Below are 17,218 nucleotides of genomic sequence, written 5' to 3' on the forward strand. Positions count from 1 at the left end.
TTTCTCTTTTTTTTTTTTTGCTTTATTTTTCCATTTTTTTCATTGCTTTTTCTTCAGTCCACCAAGTAAAAGCAATGACAAAAGCCTTTGCTTTTAATTGGTGGACTGAGCTGTCAATCAAATGGCTCTGGGCGGAGCTTTCTGTCCAGGTGGGTAGTCTTACCTGACCACAGGATTCCAGCCTGACCTCAGCTCCTAGCATGGCTAAAGTGGAGTGATGTGACTGTAGCGCTTCGGCTGATTCTGACAGCAGACACTGAAAGGACTCTGACAGTTCAGTAAGTTAATGTTTATTTTCTTATTGGTGCCGGTTTTAATGCACTTTATATACACCTGTAGTGTCAGATATAATTTGTACGGTGCACTCCAGGTGTCGACGGAGTTTATTTCTGTCTGTTGACCAGAAAAGAGAGTTAGCATCCAGTAAATATTAGCTTTAATGTGAATCAGCGATGCTAACTAAGCTAGCTGCTCAGTCGCAGCCTGATCAAAGGTAACGTAGCATTAAGCTAACGTAGCATTAAGCTAACGATGATTGTGTTAAGTTTCATGTAAACAGCTGAAGTGAGGTTAAGGTTCTGTGTTGTCAGTAGTCCTGAATATCTGCTGAGTCTCTGACGTTAAACTGGAGAAATCTACTCTCTAATCGTTAACATTGTTTAACAACTGATTCACATGTTGTAGTACTTATTCCTGCAGTGTGGATTGGAAAAATAAACTCCCAGAATATGATCAAAGTAATGATCCAGGATATTTATCAGAATGAACTTAAGCATCAAAGCATGCTGACTTCATATAGAAAAAAATGTGTTAATCTCACACAGAATAAAAAAGATTTTTTGTGCAAATGTACTTGTAAAGAGTCTACAAGTCAAACCTTTTATTTTTGGATGATTTAAAGTGAACTTAAATGATTGCTCCTCTGTTCCTCTGTTTTAATACAACAATATCCACAAAAACAACTGCCAAATGGGTTTAATCTGAAATATTGAATGAATTTAAGGTTGAGACTCTTTGATAAAGACTCAAAGAATAGAATAGAAATACTTTATTAATCTCCAAGGGGAAATTTGGTTGCTGCAGGAGAAAGAGTACAGTTCCCACCACCATAAATACAGATAAATAAGCAAAAATGTACAGTAAATAAAAATAAACAACAAGAAGAATATCAAATGCAAAATGTCCTACTTAAAGAATGTACAAGTGTTAAAGACCACCCTGTTTAAGACCAGGCTTAAAACCTTCCTTTTTGTCAAATCTTCTAGTTAGGGCTGACGTGGGTGACCCTGAGGGGTTCAGCTGGAGTCTGCATGTACGGCGCACAACTGACTTCTTCAACATCCCTTTAGTTTGCCCCTAGTTATGCTGCTATAGGCCTAGGCTGCTGGGGAACCTCTCTTGATGCACTGAGCCCTTCTCTAACTACCTATGTATTTACTACATATACCATTATTGCATTACATTCACTCTGTTTCTTTCTGTGTCCTTCTCCGAGTGTCCCTGGTCCCAGAGCTGGATGCATCTGATCTGTGGTTGTTGTCACAGTTTTTTCTTGCCACTGTCGCCTTAGGGCTTGCTCTGGGGGTCCATATGTAACTGATGCTATATAAATAAAATTTAATTGAACTAAAGTGTTTTATGTCTCATGCAAATAGTGTGCAATTTCAAATTACAAAAACAGAAACCAATGTGTGAGATCGTGTGTTCGTTATTTGAGATAGATAGAAGACAAACCATTTCTCTCAAATTAAGCTGTTTATTTTCTAATATCAATGTCTCAAAAAATCCTGATCAAGGACCTTTTCTGTTTGGAACAACCTCCCAGAAAAGGATAAAATCTGATATGAACAGAACATTTTATTGTATATGCTGCAGTGTGATTGGCTATAGGACATATACATATTATTCAGATAATGAAATGGGAATGGCTACAAGGTGGGGATGAAGCGTGCTTTAGACTCAGTTCTCCCTGTGGTTGGTGCACAGATATCTCCATATCTCTTGGCACACGATTCATTTAATTAACAGTAGCTGCACCCTGTGAAAAGAACCCGTCTTGCTAACACTTCCTGCTCTATACCTGTCAGTTCTTCTCCTTTGTTAGCTGTGATGCAGTTACTGCTGGTATCTCACAGGAAGGACTGCTGTGATCACCAGACTTAAATCACTTTGGAAAACCAGGTTCAGTGAGATTAGCTGTTATCATGTGTTGGTAGGTTTCAGTGTGTATGTAAGCAGCTATAACTCTCCAGCTTGACCTGTCAATGATCCTGAGAGCCTGAGACTGGTGCTTCGTCTGTCCCTCTGTTCAGGTCAGCACAGCTCATGCATTAGCTGCACAGTAAATGGTATTCGTATCAATGTTATGCAGTACCTTTATAAAAAATAATAAATCCTAACTGATGCTATAAGGCAGAGAGAGCTGAGAGCTCTCTGCCAGCCAGAAGTGATGTATTGATGTATTGATTATATATCTCATCTGGCCCAGGATCGCCTCTCGATTCCCCAGAAAGAACTGTAGGACATCTGGATCGAACTGCTTCAAATAGACCACAAAAATGGAGGTTTGAAACATCCCAACACGTACACTGGATTCATTCCTTACTTAAATTACCCCCCCCTAATAAATCGCAAGTTACTGAGTTGTTCAGGATGAGCTGTAAACTATGAAGAGATTAGAAGGTGTGTCCGTTTATAACACGACACAACAACATACCGATGTTTCGTTGCGTAAGTGAACCTGACACCATGTCTTACTGTTAAATGAATCTACAGAGTGAAGAGGAGGAGGAAGAAGAGGGAGGATTTACTCCACGGATGTTTCATGAAAACCGAAACTGAAAACAAACTCGGTGTGAAGCCAGAGAGACTGCAGCAACACAACTCAGCACCGCCGTTCTCAGGTGAGTCAAACTGCTGTTATGTTGTTTTGATTGACAAATTAAAATTTATCTAACACCAGAAACTGTCAAACGCATAATGAGATCTGAATCTCAGTATTTTTCTTACAGTTTGATACTGAATGCAGTGGTTTCCTCTATAATGATTTCTTTGTTTTTTACACTGGTATGAGTTGGAAACTAAACTGGTTTCTGCTGATTGGTAGTTGTCTGATGAACCGCTTGATACATACAAAGAATTTGGTGATTTTCTGACTACTTGGTGCTGTTTTTTTTATATAAATTTTGTACACAGTGAAAGCTATATTATGATTTCTTGAGGTTAAAAAAAAAGATAGACATACAATTTCCTTTTCTTGATCTTTACCTGTCAGGTGTTGCCCTGATGGGGGTAAATATTTGTAAAAAGGATTTACGCTCATGCCATGAAAAACTGTCCCTTTAAATCTCTTTACACGCCCACATTGGCTCAGATGCTGCTGCTTAAAGCAAGAAGATACATGTTTGTATTTATACTACGTGAAAAAAAAACATCAGAGAAGGCCTTTATTTTTAGGTGTATTTGTATGTTATTGATCTATGACTCCTTAATTATCTGTGCCTCTGATCAAGTTAGAAGTTAAGATTAAGCTGAGAGATGGTGAATGCAGATGTGTGAAAGGCAGCAGCAGCAGAATATGTCAAAATAAAACCTGTAAAGCATGTTATTGTCGTCTTAAAATGGAGCTCTGCTGTCGGAAAACTTGATTAAATCACTTTATAAAGTAGGGTCACTGTGTCTTAAGCGTTGTAACTGTTAATGTTGGGGGGAAAAGCGATATAATAGGGAAATTTGTATTATTTCTGCACGTCTCCCAAAATCTAAGGATATCCTTAAGTTTGTCTCTTTATCAAACAGAGTCTTGACCTTAAATTCATTCAATATTTCAGATTAAATCCATTTGGCAGTTGTTTTTGGGGAAATTGCTGCAGTACAACAGAGGAAAAAGCACTTAATTTCACTTAACATCATCCAAAAACAAAAGGTTTGACTTGTAGAGTCTAAAGAAAGACAAAATCTTTCTTTGTCCCGTGTGAGATTAACACATTCTTTCAATATGGGGCAGCTGTGGCTGAGGTGGTAGAGCGGGTCGTCCAATGGTCGAAGGGTCAGCGGTTTGATTCCCGCTCTGTCCTAGTCATGTGCTGTTGTGTCCTTGGGCAAGACACTTTACCCACCTTGCCTCCAGTGCTGCTACTCACACTGGTGTATGAATGTTGGTGGTGTCAGCTGTCGCTACAAATGTAGTTTACCACCATCAGAGTGAGAATGTGTGAGTGAATGAATAATGGATCCATTGTACACGCTTTGATTATGCCTTAATAGAAAAGTGCTATGTAAATCTAATCCATTATTATAATATGAAGTCAGCATGTTTTGATGTTTAAATTCATTCTTTTAATATGCATTAATCCAGGATATTTAACACTCAGCAGTCGCTTTACCACATACACCTGTTCAACCTGAATCTGTATTAAATTCAGACATAAAGTTTAATGTGGACAGATGTGTCACATGTCATAGTTAACTGATGTCGCTCAAAAACAGCAGCTCTGAGGTAAAAATGTCTTTTTCGGTTAAATAGCTGCTGCTTCACTTCCTCTGCTCATGTCTCAGACATGATTATGTAAAGACTAGAAAATGAGACGAGCGTTGTTCATGGCAGTTCGTATATTTACTTTGAATTGAGAGAAGAATGCACTGATGTCGTTCATTCTTATTGTTTCATTTACCACGAGTACAGAACAGCAACACGTTAATGACTCTTTTATACATCACTGCTGCTAAAAGTCTCTGAAAGGATCCACCTGTGCATCTTCACTCACAGTTCCCCCAGAAAACCTCTTCTGCATTTCAGCAAATTAGACGTTCTTTAAGATGAGTTCAATTTCAGGGTCACATGCAGGAAGACGGAGGAGACAAGGAGACTCTAAACAGAGGAATTAGATAAACCAGTGGGGCTTCTGTGCATTTTCTCTCCTCCTGCATTCTAGAAACTGTTTCCCTGGATGCACCATGAGGAGACGATGAGGCTTCTGGAGGAATATAGAGCAAAGAAACGCTGCTGTTTCCTACCTCGAATATACACACTAGGAGGAAGGAAGAGTGATGAAATCGGTTGCATCGTAATCTTTGTAGTGTATGAAACTTTATGGTCCAGGAAGTCCAACAGTGAAAGTGGGTGTGTCACACTGGAACTTTGACTTTGTTTGGTGGCTCTTATCCGGGTTGTTTTCTCCTGACTAGATCCTTGCTTGTGTTGTATCTACTCTCAGATGTATGTCGCTTTGGATAAAAGTGTCTTTTAAATGAAATTGTAGAATATAGTGACTTCTGCTGAAGCTGCACCCAACCATCTGGCCATGTTTTCCAGTTTTATATGAACAGGTTCTGGTCAGATTAGAACATACAGAACACGTAAATGGACGGGGATCCACTTCAGATTGGCCACAAGCTCAACCCATTTCCTAAAGCCCAAGTTGTTGCAACTGTAAGAATTTATGGGCAGCGATGATAACGTACACGTCATTGGCCCTGACCACGACTGTCTGGATGCCAACCAAGAGTCTTTTATTGAAACATACTATTAAGGAGTAGAAGATCATGTTGGAACGTGCAAGTTTGAACTCCATGTGATAAATTCCATGTATTTTGGCACCATAGCCAAGCAAACTGCTGTAAAAGATGAAGCCGTGTGAGAACATATGGGAAATGGTGGCCATTTTGAAAATGGTCCCTCATAGTGCAGATATGGGCCTGTTTAGGTGCTTGTAAGACAAATTGAATGTGAAAGTGGGTGTGTCACACATGAACTTGTTGTACGACTCTTATCCAGGTTGTTTTCTCCTGAATAGGTCCTTGCTTGTGTTGCATTTACTCTCAGATATATGTCACTTTGGATAAATTCGTCTTCTAAATGAAATTGAAGGGGTTAGAAGCAGAGTGGTCTAACCTAGAAAAAACACAAACTGAGTTTTGTATAATTTCTATAACATTTTCTAGTCTAGATTTTAGTGGCAAAGTGATCTAACTCATAACCCAATTATAGCGTTACAGCGACGCTTCCAATGTTAGACCATTCTTAACCCTTAGATGCATAAGTGGGTCAAAAATAACCCGGTGAGGTTGTTTACTCGCAATATCTTTGTAATGAAAAATTTTTAGCATTTCATATTCTAGCTATTCCTCAAAAAACATGTTTTCGATATAATTCCATTTAAATATTTAAGTTACTTTTTATACTTTTAAAGAAATGGTAATATTTGTATTTCTACCCCAAGCTCTTTGTTACTGATAATATCATACAAGTTTGTGATGCACAAACTTGGAGAGCCAGAGAGCAGCAACAGCTGGAAGAAAAGAGTTGAAAAATATCAACAACATGGATGCTGACATTCTTCTATTGCTGTTCTGTGTAATATTCTTCCTTTTTAACTATCAAAATGTTCAAAATCTGTTATGTAGTGAAAAATATATTTCAAACATGAAATCATTCTTGTGTGGACAAAAATATCCTGCAAACAATCTGAATCCTGAACCAAAATAACAAAAAATGGCAAAAAAAAACACATTGATTCTTATATGGGTCATTTTTGATCCACTTATGGAAGAGTGTAGGGTCCAATCCCTCATTCATCTAAGGGTTAAAAAAGATAAAACTTTGAACCCATTTTTCTGAAAAACTACAGAAAATGAGTTAGACCATTCTGCTTCAAAACCCTTCAACTGTATAATTGTAGAGGGAGGTGTTCCGGTAATAAAAGGTCAGATCAGGTGTCTTTGAACCGGAACTTGTGTAATAATCCCTTAAATGTGCAGCATAATGAGTGCTGCTGTAATAAAGAATATCTTTCCGCTTAGATGAGTCACTGGCAGAAAAGCTGAGGCTGGATGTTATGAGACGTCATAAAACTGAAGTGCTGCTCCGATGATTTGATGTTGAATCATGAAACACAAACCTGCAGCTGATCAGGTTGTTTGCAATAAAATCTAGTATTTATTGACTATATATGACGGGTTATACTTGTATAATTGCACAGTTTTTTGTCTTCTCTTCATCCATCTACATCTGTTTTCTTTCTTGTGATTTGTTCCAGACTTTGTGTGAGTGATTTTAACATCAGTCCTTCTTGAAGCAGCAGTTTGGATGAGTAGTGAATGAATATTATTACCTTACAGTGTACCGCAGCCTCTGACTGTCTCCTCTTATTCTAGTCTGTTGTTTTAGTAGAACTAGTGCATAACTTACTGTGTTATATGATTAATAACATTGTGTGTAGCAGCACTTGTAGATCCTCAACTTTCCATTTACCATCTCTGATTTTATATAATATTTAGAAAGATATCAGTGAAACTTCAGCTTCATATATCAAATACTTTTTACACTTTTACCCACTTTCATCACATTTTCACGCATTAAAAACTTGAGGTTATTTGAACAACAATATCTCAGCAACTATTAAACATAAAAGTCTGAACTTTTCACTGTTATTTCTCATCATGTCATTGATTCTACTTGGATCAAACCATCTTCCAATATGTTTGATTTTGGGCTACAACTTGTCATACCTGTGCAATCAGGTAGGATAGTTCAAGAAAAAACTGTTTCTATTTTATATTTCATATTTAAAGTTTTCTATATGTTTTTCTATATTAGTGTGACTATACGTGGTTCAGAAAATATCACTTGTTGACATCTGCATTAATAGTTTTTCTGTTATTATGAGCTCAAAGATGGAATTTTTCATGACAGCTTCAATTTTTTTCACATTTCAACTCACCCATAATCAAAGATTATTTGATCTAGTTGTCCAATGTTGCAGATGATGAGAAATAAAGGTGAAAATTTCAGCTTTTTGTCTTTAAAAGTTCCTGAGATATTGTTGTTTAAACAGCCTCAAAATTCAATTTGCTCAAAGTAGATAGATGGGCAATTTAAAAAAGAAAATCTCAGGAAATATTTGACATTTCAATGTAAAATTTCATAGATACCATTTTCAATATTCATAGTTTATGATAAATAAGTTTCAAGCATATCAGAGATGGTCGAGCAGAAGGCAGTTGATGATTTAAGAGGGAAAAATGTGGCTGTTAGAAAATTATCTCACTCCATCACACTTCTCTGATCTGTCTGTTAAAGGCTGAATTATGGTGGTACAGGACGGTTTGACGCCACGTAAAGATGAAACCAGAGGGAAGTCGAGTCCTCCACGTCTCACACCGGCGAGACAACGGCAGAAAGTGAAGCAGCAACCATCAGGTGACAAACATTCAGGGGTTAATGCTTTGAACTCTGAGTAGTTTCTGAGCGTTTTTAATCACTGTGGCCTCATTTTTCACTGAAATATAAACTCCTTTACCTCTATGGAAACAGAACATCCATGAAGAAGAAGAGAGAACTCAGAAATGTCTTCTGTGCAGTAGGACACAGTTTGAGTGGTTCTGCATCACCAGCTGAATACATGTAGCACATGTTTGTAACATACAGATCAACAGGTTTACAGATAAAACATTTTCCCTCAGCTAAGAATCTGAATCATTCAGAGAGAATCATCGGGAAATTAAAGGGAGGCGCTTCTAACAGCCGATTAAAATCTAAACTCTGAACAGAACCTGGACCAGGTTAGCCCCATAGCATCAGTTACCATGGAGATCCAGCTCCACAGCATCAGTTACCATGGAGATCCAGCTCCACAGCATCAGTTACCATGGAGATCCAGCTCCACAGCATCAGTTACCATGGAGATCTATCTCCACAGCATCAGTTACCATGGAGATCTAACTCCACAGCATCAGTTACCATGGAGATCTATCTCCACAGCATCAGTTACCATGGAGATCTAACTCCACAGCATCAGTTACCATGGAGATCCAGCTCCACAACATCAGTTACCATGGAGATCTATCTCCACAGCATCAGTTACCATGGAGATCTAACTCCACAGCATCAGTTACCATGGAGATCTGTCTCCACAGCATCAGTTACCATGGAGATCTAAGTCCACAGCATCAGTTACCATGGAGATCCAGCTCCACAGCATCAGTTACCATGGAGTTCCAGCTCCACAGCATCAGTTACCATGGAGATCCAGCTCCACAGCATCAGTTACCATGGAGATCCAGCTCCACAGCATCAGTTACCATGGAGATCCAGCTCCACAGCATCAGTTACCATGGAGATCTATCTCCACAGCATCAGTTACCATGGAGATCTATCTCCACAGCATCAGTTACCATGGAGATCTAACTCCACAGCATCAGTTACCATGGAGATCTATCTCCACAGCATCAGTTACCATGGAGATCTAACTCCACAGCATCAGTTACCATGGAGATCCAGCTCCACAGCATCAGTTACAATGAATCAAACTTAGACTTAATTCATTTTCCTGATGACGAGTTCAAAGACCATCAGAAAGTTGAAAATCAGATTTTTTTTTGGTTTGTTTTGACAGCATCTGGCACTGATTAATTGTGTAATTTTTGTGATTTAAAAAAAAAACAAAAAAACATAATGACCTGCCTGTGGGTTTTGGGTGGGTTCAGTGGGTTAAATCAAGGATCTGCTTTTCACTACTGCTGTGTATAAAAATGCTGATCTTGCTTTGAGGATTTAACATTCATCTAGTGTCTAACAGTAATCTGGTCCTTGTCGCTGTACAGAGGAATCCTCCCTAGTGGTCGAACAGTCAGTCTCCATCTCCCCAGAACTCGCCAGCTTGATCAAACGCAAAGCCAAAGACCTGAAGATCAGGCAGACGGACCGCCGCTGGGCTGCTGAGGTCGTCAACGATTTCCGTGAAAACCTGCTGAGGTTCCTGAGGAGCTGCACTGATCAGCCGTTATTCCAGTCTGCAGACTTCCTCACCACCGGCAGCTACTTTGAGAAAGTGAAGGTGAGCTCAGCTTTGGCAGCTTTACTCTCATTTTGGGTCTGATGTTGCTCAAAATAGAAATATTGTTTGTCTTAAATTACATAAAGCAGTTACTATACAATTTTAATATATAGTATATAATAATATATACAGACATTTATATAATCAATTTAACTAAACCTTGTTAAAGGACACAGCTGAGTGTCTGCAAGAATTCTTTCTGTAGCAGCAGATGGGCAGCATCCAGCAAGCTTTAAAAGGAAGGATTTTCAGCACAAAAGGTTAATTTCTGGGTGAAGACATTGTGACAGATCAGATTACTGAGATAATGACCGTAGTGCAGCTTTTGTTAACAGGAGTTTAGTGTGTTGCTTCCAGTTGTTTAGGAATATTTCCTCTGAGTTATTAATTATATACCTGCAGCATGTTACACATCAGAGCAGTAAGTTCATTAATTACTTATAATTATGACATCCAGCCTCTTGCTTCACCTGCTTTCCATGTTTGATCTCCCTTTTATATCATGCATCATGTTAAAACTGTCGTCCTGCTTCAGATCCACAGCCCTGACGAGTTCGACATGATGCTGAAGCTTCAGGTGCCGAATCGTCTCACCATGACGGAGCTGGACGGCGGCCTCTTCTACCGGATCGACCTCATCCGGACCACACGGACCCACATACAGGCCTTTCTGCTGGAGAACCAGCGAACCCTGTCGTCCAGCAAAGTCCTGAATGAGACGTACCGCCTGGTCCGCAAGTTCCTCAAGAACTACAAAGGTTTTTTGCTTCACCTCGAATCTGTTCGTCTGTGTAGATTCTCTAGACCTTGGTGACCCTTAGAGCTTCAGTTAAAAGCAACCAGACTTCTGTGTGGTTCAGAAGTCCGGTTGCTTTTAACTGAAGTTCTGAGGTAACGACTGAATCCAGCTTTTGTTAACAGGAGCTGAAGTTTAGTGTGTTGCTTCCAGTTGTTTAGGACTATTTCCTCTGAGTTTATTAACCCTCGTGTTGTCCTGCGGGTCAAAATTGACCCATTTTAAAGTTTGAAAATGTGGGGAAAAAAATATTTTCACAGTATTTCCACATTTTCAACATTTATGGGAAATTTTTTAACATTTTTTTTGTGGACAAAAAAGAAATGTTAAAAATGTTTCTTAAGAACATTCACAAAAAAATCTACCAAAATCCAGCGAATTTCAGAAGTTTTACCGGTATGTATGTAATCACTTTATATATTTTTACTCATTTTTTGGAAGATTTTTACTCATTTTTTAAAAAAATATTTACAAGAATTTTCTGGCCAAATTTGAGGGATTTTTTAAAATAAAACTTTTAAGGAATTATTGGAATTTTCTTCCTGAAGGTTTTGAAAATTTTCAGAACTTTGGGGAATTTTTTGCTGAATTTTTGGATTTTTTTCAGACAAGGAAACTATTTTTTGGTGCCTGTAAATGAGGACAACAGGAGGGTTAAATACCTGCAACATCAAACAGCAGCAGGATCCATATGAGCATCGTTATGCAGCGTCTTCTAGAAGCACAAAGAAGTCTGGCTGCTTTTTACTGAAGCTTTCAGGATCACCTCTGATCTGTGTGTAGTTTGTGCCTGGGTTTTTAATTTCCACTTGAAAAACATTTTCAAATTCGGTCAATAGCAGCTGCAATGATGTGATATTTTCTGAACCATACATAGCTGCATGTCACAATAATACAAAACAGAACATATAGAAAACTTTTAATATGAAATACTTGGTTGCAACAGTAGCTTTTGTTGAACTTTTCTAACTGATTACACAACTACATCAAAAACAAATACATTGAAAGATCGTCTGATCCAAGTAGCATCAATGACAGGATGAGAAATAACTGAAATTTCAGACTTTTGTCTTTAATAGTTCCTGAGATATTAAAATATATTTTATATAATTTAAAATATTCATCTAAATATCAAGCTTAAATTTCACACATATATGTATAGTTTTCCATATTTTATGCTATAAAAAAATGTAAGAAAATCCGAGATGGTCAAGCAGAAATTTGAGGATCTGAGTGCTACAAATGTTGCTATAAGCAATGTTATGAAGTAAACAGTAAAATGATGCGCTAGTTATTCTAAAACAGTAGAATAAGAAGAGACTTTAAAGACTTATAGCCGGACTGAACAGCCTTGAGATGCTTTGGAGAATTTTGAACGGCAATAAGTCTCTTTATTTTTATCATCAGGCCACAGGTCAAATAAAAATCGAAAATAAAGACTAAATATCACCTTTTTAATAATAAAAATAATGTGTCAGTGCTCTTTTTGAACCTGTTTTAAATCCACTCAACTCCAAATCTGACAAATTTGAAGAAACACAACGACACTTACTCCGTTTCAGTTGCAGCAGCGTCACACGAAAACCTGAACCATAAAGTTTTTTAATGAATCTTTTCTGATTTGCAGTCCCTGATGAATGCTGTCGCTGGGAGGTGAACAGGAAGAATCCGTACTGTCCTGCCGTCACTTTGTCTCTGTGCAGAACTGACAAGAACAGCGATGAGCTGATCTCTGTGGACGTGGTTCCGTCTCTGGAGGTACGTTTTCAGAATGAAGTTAATAATTTATTTAACCAGGACGAGGCTCATCGAGATCAAGGATCAAGGCCAAGATAGGAAGCAGCATAAACTACCAAATTACAGACATAAAACAATTTAAGTAAGGTTTACATAAAGAGTGGTTTATAGTGTCTTAAAATTGCTAAACTAAATGTCACAAGCCATGGATGTGAGCCGGTCAGAACACATCTAAAAGTGTTTGTTGTTTAGGATTTATTTAGCAAAATCAGCTCAGAGAGAAAAGCACGAAGTAAAACAAACGCTTCCTGTATCATTTAATCTGCTCATTTTATCAATAAGAACAAAACTGTTGTGCAATCAGGAGATTTATAGAAATAAAACTAGTCTTTTATATTATTGAGTGTCTTTTCTGTCACACTCAGGAACAAAATTAAGAAGCTACAGAGATGATTAATGACATAAAGGCCTGCCTGACCTCTAGTTTTCTACTTATTCTGTTGTATTTGGTATCTCTTTATGATGATAAGTTACTCTGGATGATTTTTCTGACCTCCAGCTCCACTAAAAGCAACTTATTTGAGTCATTTTAGTTGTAAATAAAGCATCATTTGTGCAGGTCTTTCTGTTAGTATCAGACTGTTTTTTTACAGAATAGTGAGCAGCATTTAGACATGAAGTCGACACGTTCGATGACATCAGATTAACAGAAGTGTGGTTCTAGTTGATTTATTGTGAGTCAACATTGGCTATAACTGGTGTGTGTCTTCAGGTTCAGGGCTGGCCGGTTCCCGTCCGCAACGGTCCAGATGTTGAGAACTGGTTGGGAAAGAAGGTTCGCCAAGAAATCCGAGGTTTGCCGTGTTACTTTGTGCCAAAGAGGCTGAAAGGACGAAACCTCAGCGAAGATGCCAAAGGTGAGAAGAACTACAAACATGGAGGACTTCAATCTGTCTGAGATTCATTTTAATACAGAGTGTGACTGAATACACCTCAGTAGAATATTCATAAAACGGCTAATGGTTTAAATCTGAATTTTATAGTCACAATTGAAAAACAAACAGGAAGTAATAATGCTATCTTTATTTGTAAAGCACCTTTTCAAAATAAAGTTGCAAAGCAATTTGCATTATGAACAAAATCAAATGTTAGACAAAAAATGAAAACAAATGAAACTAAATAAGATCCTAAACATGCCATATAACAAGATAAAGCTCCAGTAAAAAGGATCATTATTGGCATTATCAAAGTAACCTAAAAAGGTAATTTATGGTGTGATTTTACCTTAGTAATTCATTTATTTGAGAATAAATCATGCAAAAGTTACACCAAATACTCTTTTATCAGCCTATAATACATATTAAAGCTTAGACCATATGGTTTTATTAATTATGGAGAATAAAAATTAATGTGTGAACTGACACAACACAGGTCTACATGATGATAAACTATCCATGAGACTTAATAATGATGAAGGAGGAAACAGGAGCTGCTCTCTGTTGCTGTTTAATGCAGGTTTGCACTGAAAAAATGATGTGTTTCTGACCTGGCATAAGGATTATTTGTTGAAAACCAATATTCAGTATTAAAGTTAATAAGAAAACTGTCCACAAGAGGGCACCAAGGTGTCCTAAACGAAGCCCAGCAGCATAATCTATGGTCAGAAAGCAAAATAAAATGCACCTAGGTTGTTCTTTAAGGCCTCTACTTTCAATCTACATGTCTTAGCGTGTTTGTTGTTACATCAGATTTAATATCCTGCAGTCTGACTTCAAAATAAAAGTTATTGTGAGATGATACAACTTTGAATTATTGAACTTTTTGTTTTGTGTTTCCTCGTCAGAGAGTTGGAGGATTTCGTTCTCTCACATCGAGAAGAAAATGATCACGTCTCACGGCAACAAGAAAACCTGCTGTGAGAGCAATGCCACCAAATGCTGCCGGTGAGATTCTTTATTTTTTGCATCTTTTTACACTCAGTCTGGTCATTTTATCATTAATAGTTCAAGTTCAATCGTATAGAGTCTGCTGGCAGTCAGACAGAATCTTAATCAGCATGTTTGATCTCGATATTGACCTGTGTTTGTGCTGTCAGTGTGTTGAATCTCTATAAATACACATCCAAATGTATAAATATGTATTTTAGAAAAACTATTAATGAGTATTTATAAAGCATTTAGAGCAAAGTACACCAGACTCCACAACAATTAAAAAGTATTTTAGGTATTTAAAACTGATAGGAGCTACTCTTGTGATATAGATTTGGGATAATTAACGTTTCTCTGGGCCTTTTTCTACTAATTTTACCTCCTGTCTTGCAGAAAGCAGTGCTTAAAGCTCCTCAAATCTCTGATTGAGGGTCTGAAACAGCGTTTTCCCAAAGAGCTGGAGGATCTGTGCTCGTACCACGGGAAGACCGTCTTCCTCCACACGCTGTCTTCCAGGTTCTCCTCAGAATCCTTTTTATTGGAATGGTAGTAGATGTAGAAGCAGGGATAATTAATACAGCTGTAAACGTAAGCAAAGGTTTGACAGTTTGATTCCTGAGTGAATGAATCAACATGTTGAAATAACATTAACAAAAAAAAAGGAATATTCCAGCAACTTTGATGCTAAAATACTGGAAAATAACCATTACATTTTTTAAAATTTTTATAATTAATAATTATTCATTTTAATTATTAGGTATATTTATCATTACATTCATATTAATAATAATATTAAATTAAAAGATCTGCTAATTTAGTATTATAATAATAATAATAATAATAATAATAATAATAATAATAATAATAATAATAATAATAATTACACTTAATTTTTAAAGTCTGAAATTTTACAAAATTGTCTTTTTTTGTGATTTTTTCGCCTAATTTTAGAAATATACAAAAATAAACTTAATATGAATTATTACATATATTTATCATTACAATAATATTAATAATAAGATTACATTAAAAGATTTGCTAATTTAGTAATAATAATGATAATGATAATAAATAATAATAATAATAATAATAATAATAATAATAATAATAATAATAATAATAATAATAATAATAACATTTAATTTTTAAAGTTTGTAATTTTGCAGAATTTTTCTTTTTATTTTATGATTTTTTTGTCCTAATTTTGAAAATATACAAAAATCTAAATTATTAATATTAATTGTTAAGTGTATTTACCATTGCAATAATATTAGTAATAATATTACATCAAAATATTTGCTAATTTAATAATAATAATAACATTTTAATTTTCAAAGTCTGTAATTTTACTGAATTTTTCTTTGATTTTATTTATGACTTTTTTTCCCCGCCCTAATTTTGGAAGTACACAAAAATGTCAATAATATTACAGAAACAGAGCTTGCCTTTACATGTCCAGTCTTTAATTTAGGATAACTATTTTTGTTTTTTTGTTTTTTTATGGAAAATCTATTTTTTTGTTCACAAAAAGGCTGTTAAAATACGTTTGCAAGTCAGCAGAATTTCACAAATATTTCTTTTATTCAATAGAATTGAACTGTTAAATTCAAATTTTACACAGTTAGTGACACTTAACAAAAAGGAAGTATTGGTTCTATAAATTTACATTCATTTAAGAAACATTTAGTTTCCTAAATGAAATGTATCTTGTACGTTATATATCATACTTCAATAAATTGTCATTTTCAATTATTTTACTGTATTTTTTGGCACCTCAGCAACCAGAATATAACAATTTCTGTACTTTTTTTTTACAGTGTGAACTTACCTGCTCATACAGAGATGAATCTATGTACAAATGTTTCTCTTCCAGTCCTTCATTCACATTTATATTTCCTGTGGCTTCTCCTCTGCCAGGTTTGAGGACTCCATGTGGGCTTGTGAGCTGCTTCCCTCCTGCTTCCTGCAGCTCGTCTCGGCTCTGGAGGATCACGCTCGCAGAGGCGTCCTTCCTCACTTCTTTGTCCCTGAATGCAACCTCTTCTCTCCGGCCATCTTCCCTCGCAGAGCGCTGGCGTTCCTGGTCAACGCTCTGGAGGAGCAGCAGAGGGAAGGTCTGCCGCTGCTGAAGCATCCACTTCCTGTTGCACGTCTGAGACCAGAAACCATCTCAGCTGAAGTCTTCACTGAGGATGACGATCAGTCTGCAGCTGTGAGCTCTGCTGTCATGACTCAACTGGTCCTTCTGTTTGCTATGGTTTTGTTTGGTCTCTCATTTCTCATCCAATCAATGTGAAATGACAATAAACAGAGAAGATGTTAGACATAAATAAGGTGAAATAAACAGTTTAATGTCATATTTATTTCAGTCACCCTGCAGGAGACATAAATATGAACTGAGCCATCGCTGTGGATCTCATTTTCTTCTAATTCCCAAATAATGATATTAATAGTACAGTTATATTTCACTGTTTTAAAAATGCTTTCCACGTTGATTTTAGAATTTTTATCATGGTTTGCCTTCAGTACAAAGTATTTATGAATTTTTCAACATGAGTAATTATTAATTGAGCAGCTTTTAAAGAAAGAAAAAAATCTGAAACTTTTAAACCTCTTTTTAAAAAATTTAGATCCCATTTTTTCTTTTTTTCATTACTTATTTCAGATCACCAATAAAATTCCCGCATGTAAAAATCTTCTATTCTAAATAGTTTTGCTCTGTTAATTTAATTTGACCTTTTTAAAAAAAAAAAAAAAAAAAAAAAAAAGTATTTTGGTACTGGTGGAGGGTTTTATTGAAGTACTTTTCAGTGTACGGTGAGATCTTATAACATGAATAATCAAATAAAAGTCTTAATTTAACTCTGTACTGTCTTTTGTTGGTGGTTTCATATCTGGTGCAACATTTAGAATAAATGGTT

At 36.4% G+C, this 17,218-nt stretch overlaps 1 protein-coding gene across 3 annotated transcripts; it reads left to right on the forward strand.

Moving 5' to 3' along the window:
* The first annotated feature begins 131 nt into the window (after positions 1-131).
* Positions 132-17,159, forward strand: LOC111563935 (cyclic GMP-AMP synthase). Of its 3 annotated transcripts, XM_023263211.3 has the most exons (12): positions 222-278; positions 2,217-2,312; positions 2,489-2,564; positions 2,776-2,903; positions 8,081-8,200; positions 9,604-9,836; positions 10,372-10,594; positions 12,260-12,390; positions 13,142-13,286; positions 14,213-14,312; positions 14,691-14,813; positions 16,215-17,159. In XM_023263211.3, exons 5-12 carry the CDS (start codon positions 8,089-8,091, stop codon positions 16,591-16,593), a joined length of 1,446 nt encoding a protein of 481 aa, XP_023118979.2. In that variant the 5' UTR covers positions 222-278; positions 2,217-2,312; positions 2,489-2,564; positions 2,776-2,903; positions 8,081-8,088; the 3' UTR covers positions 16,594-17,159. The 3 variants fall into 3 exon arrangements, with proteins under 3 accessions (XP_023118980.2, XP_023118981.2, XP_023118979.2); XM_023263212.3 differs by lacking the exon at positions 2,217-2,312 and having other exon boundaries at positions 132-278; XM_023263213.3 differs by lacking the exons at positions 2,217-2,312; positions 2,489-2,564 and having other exon boundaries at positions 132-278.
* Positions 17,160-17,218: the final 59 nt, after the last annotated feature.

This window comes from Amphiprion ocellaris, chromosome 15 (genome assembly GCF_022539595.1).
Source record: "Amphiprion ocellaris isolate individual 3 ecotype Okinawa chromosome 15, ASM2253959v1, whole genome shotgun sequence".
NCBI lineage: Eukaryota > Metazoa > Chordata > Actinopteri > Pomacentridae > Amphiprion > Amphiprion ocellaris.

What these genes read in the sequence shown, in the direction of transcription:
- LOC111563935 (XM_023263212.3), top strand. Translation starts at nt 8,089, where the DNA reads ATGGTGGTACAGGACGGTTTGACGCCACGTAAAGATGAAACCAGAGGG. An exon ending in AGTGAAGCAGCAACCATCAG is followed by an intron (nt 8,201 to 9,603) that starts GTGACAAACATT and finishes GTCGCTGTACAG; the next exon opens with AGGAATCCTCCCTAGTGGTC. An exon ending in AATGCCACCAAATGCTGCCG is followed by an intron (nt 14,313 to 14,690) that starts GTGAGATTCTTT and finishes CCTGTCTTGCAG; the next exon opens with AAAGCAGTGCTTAAAGCTCC.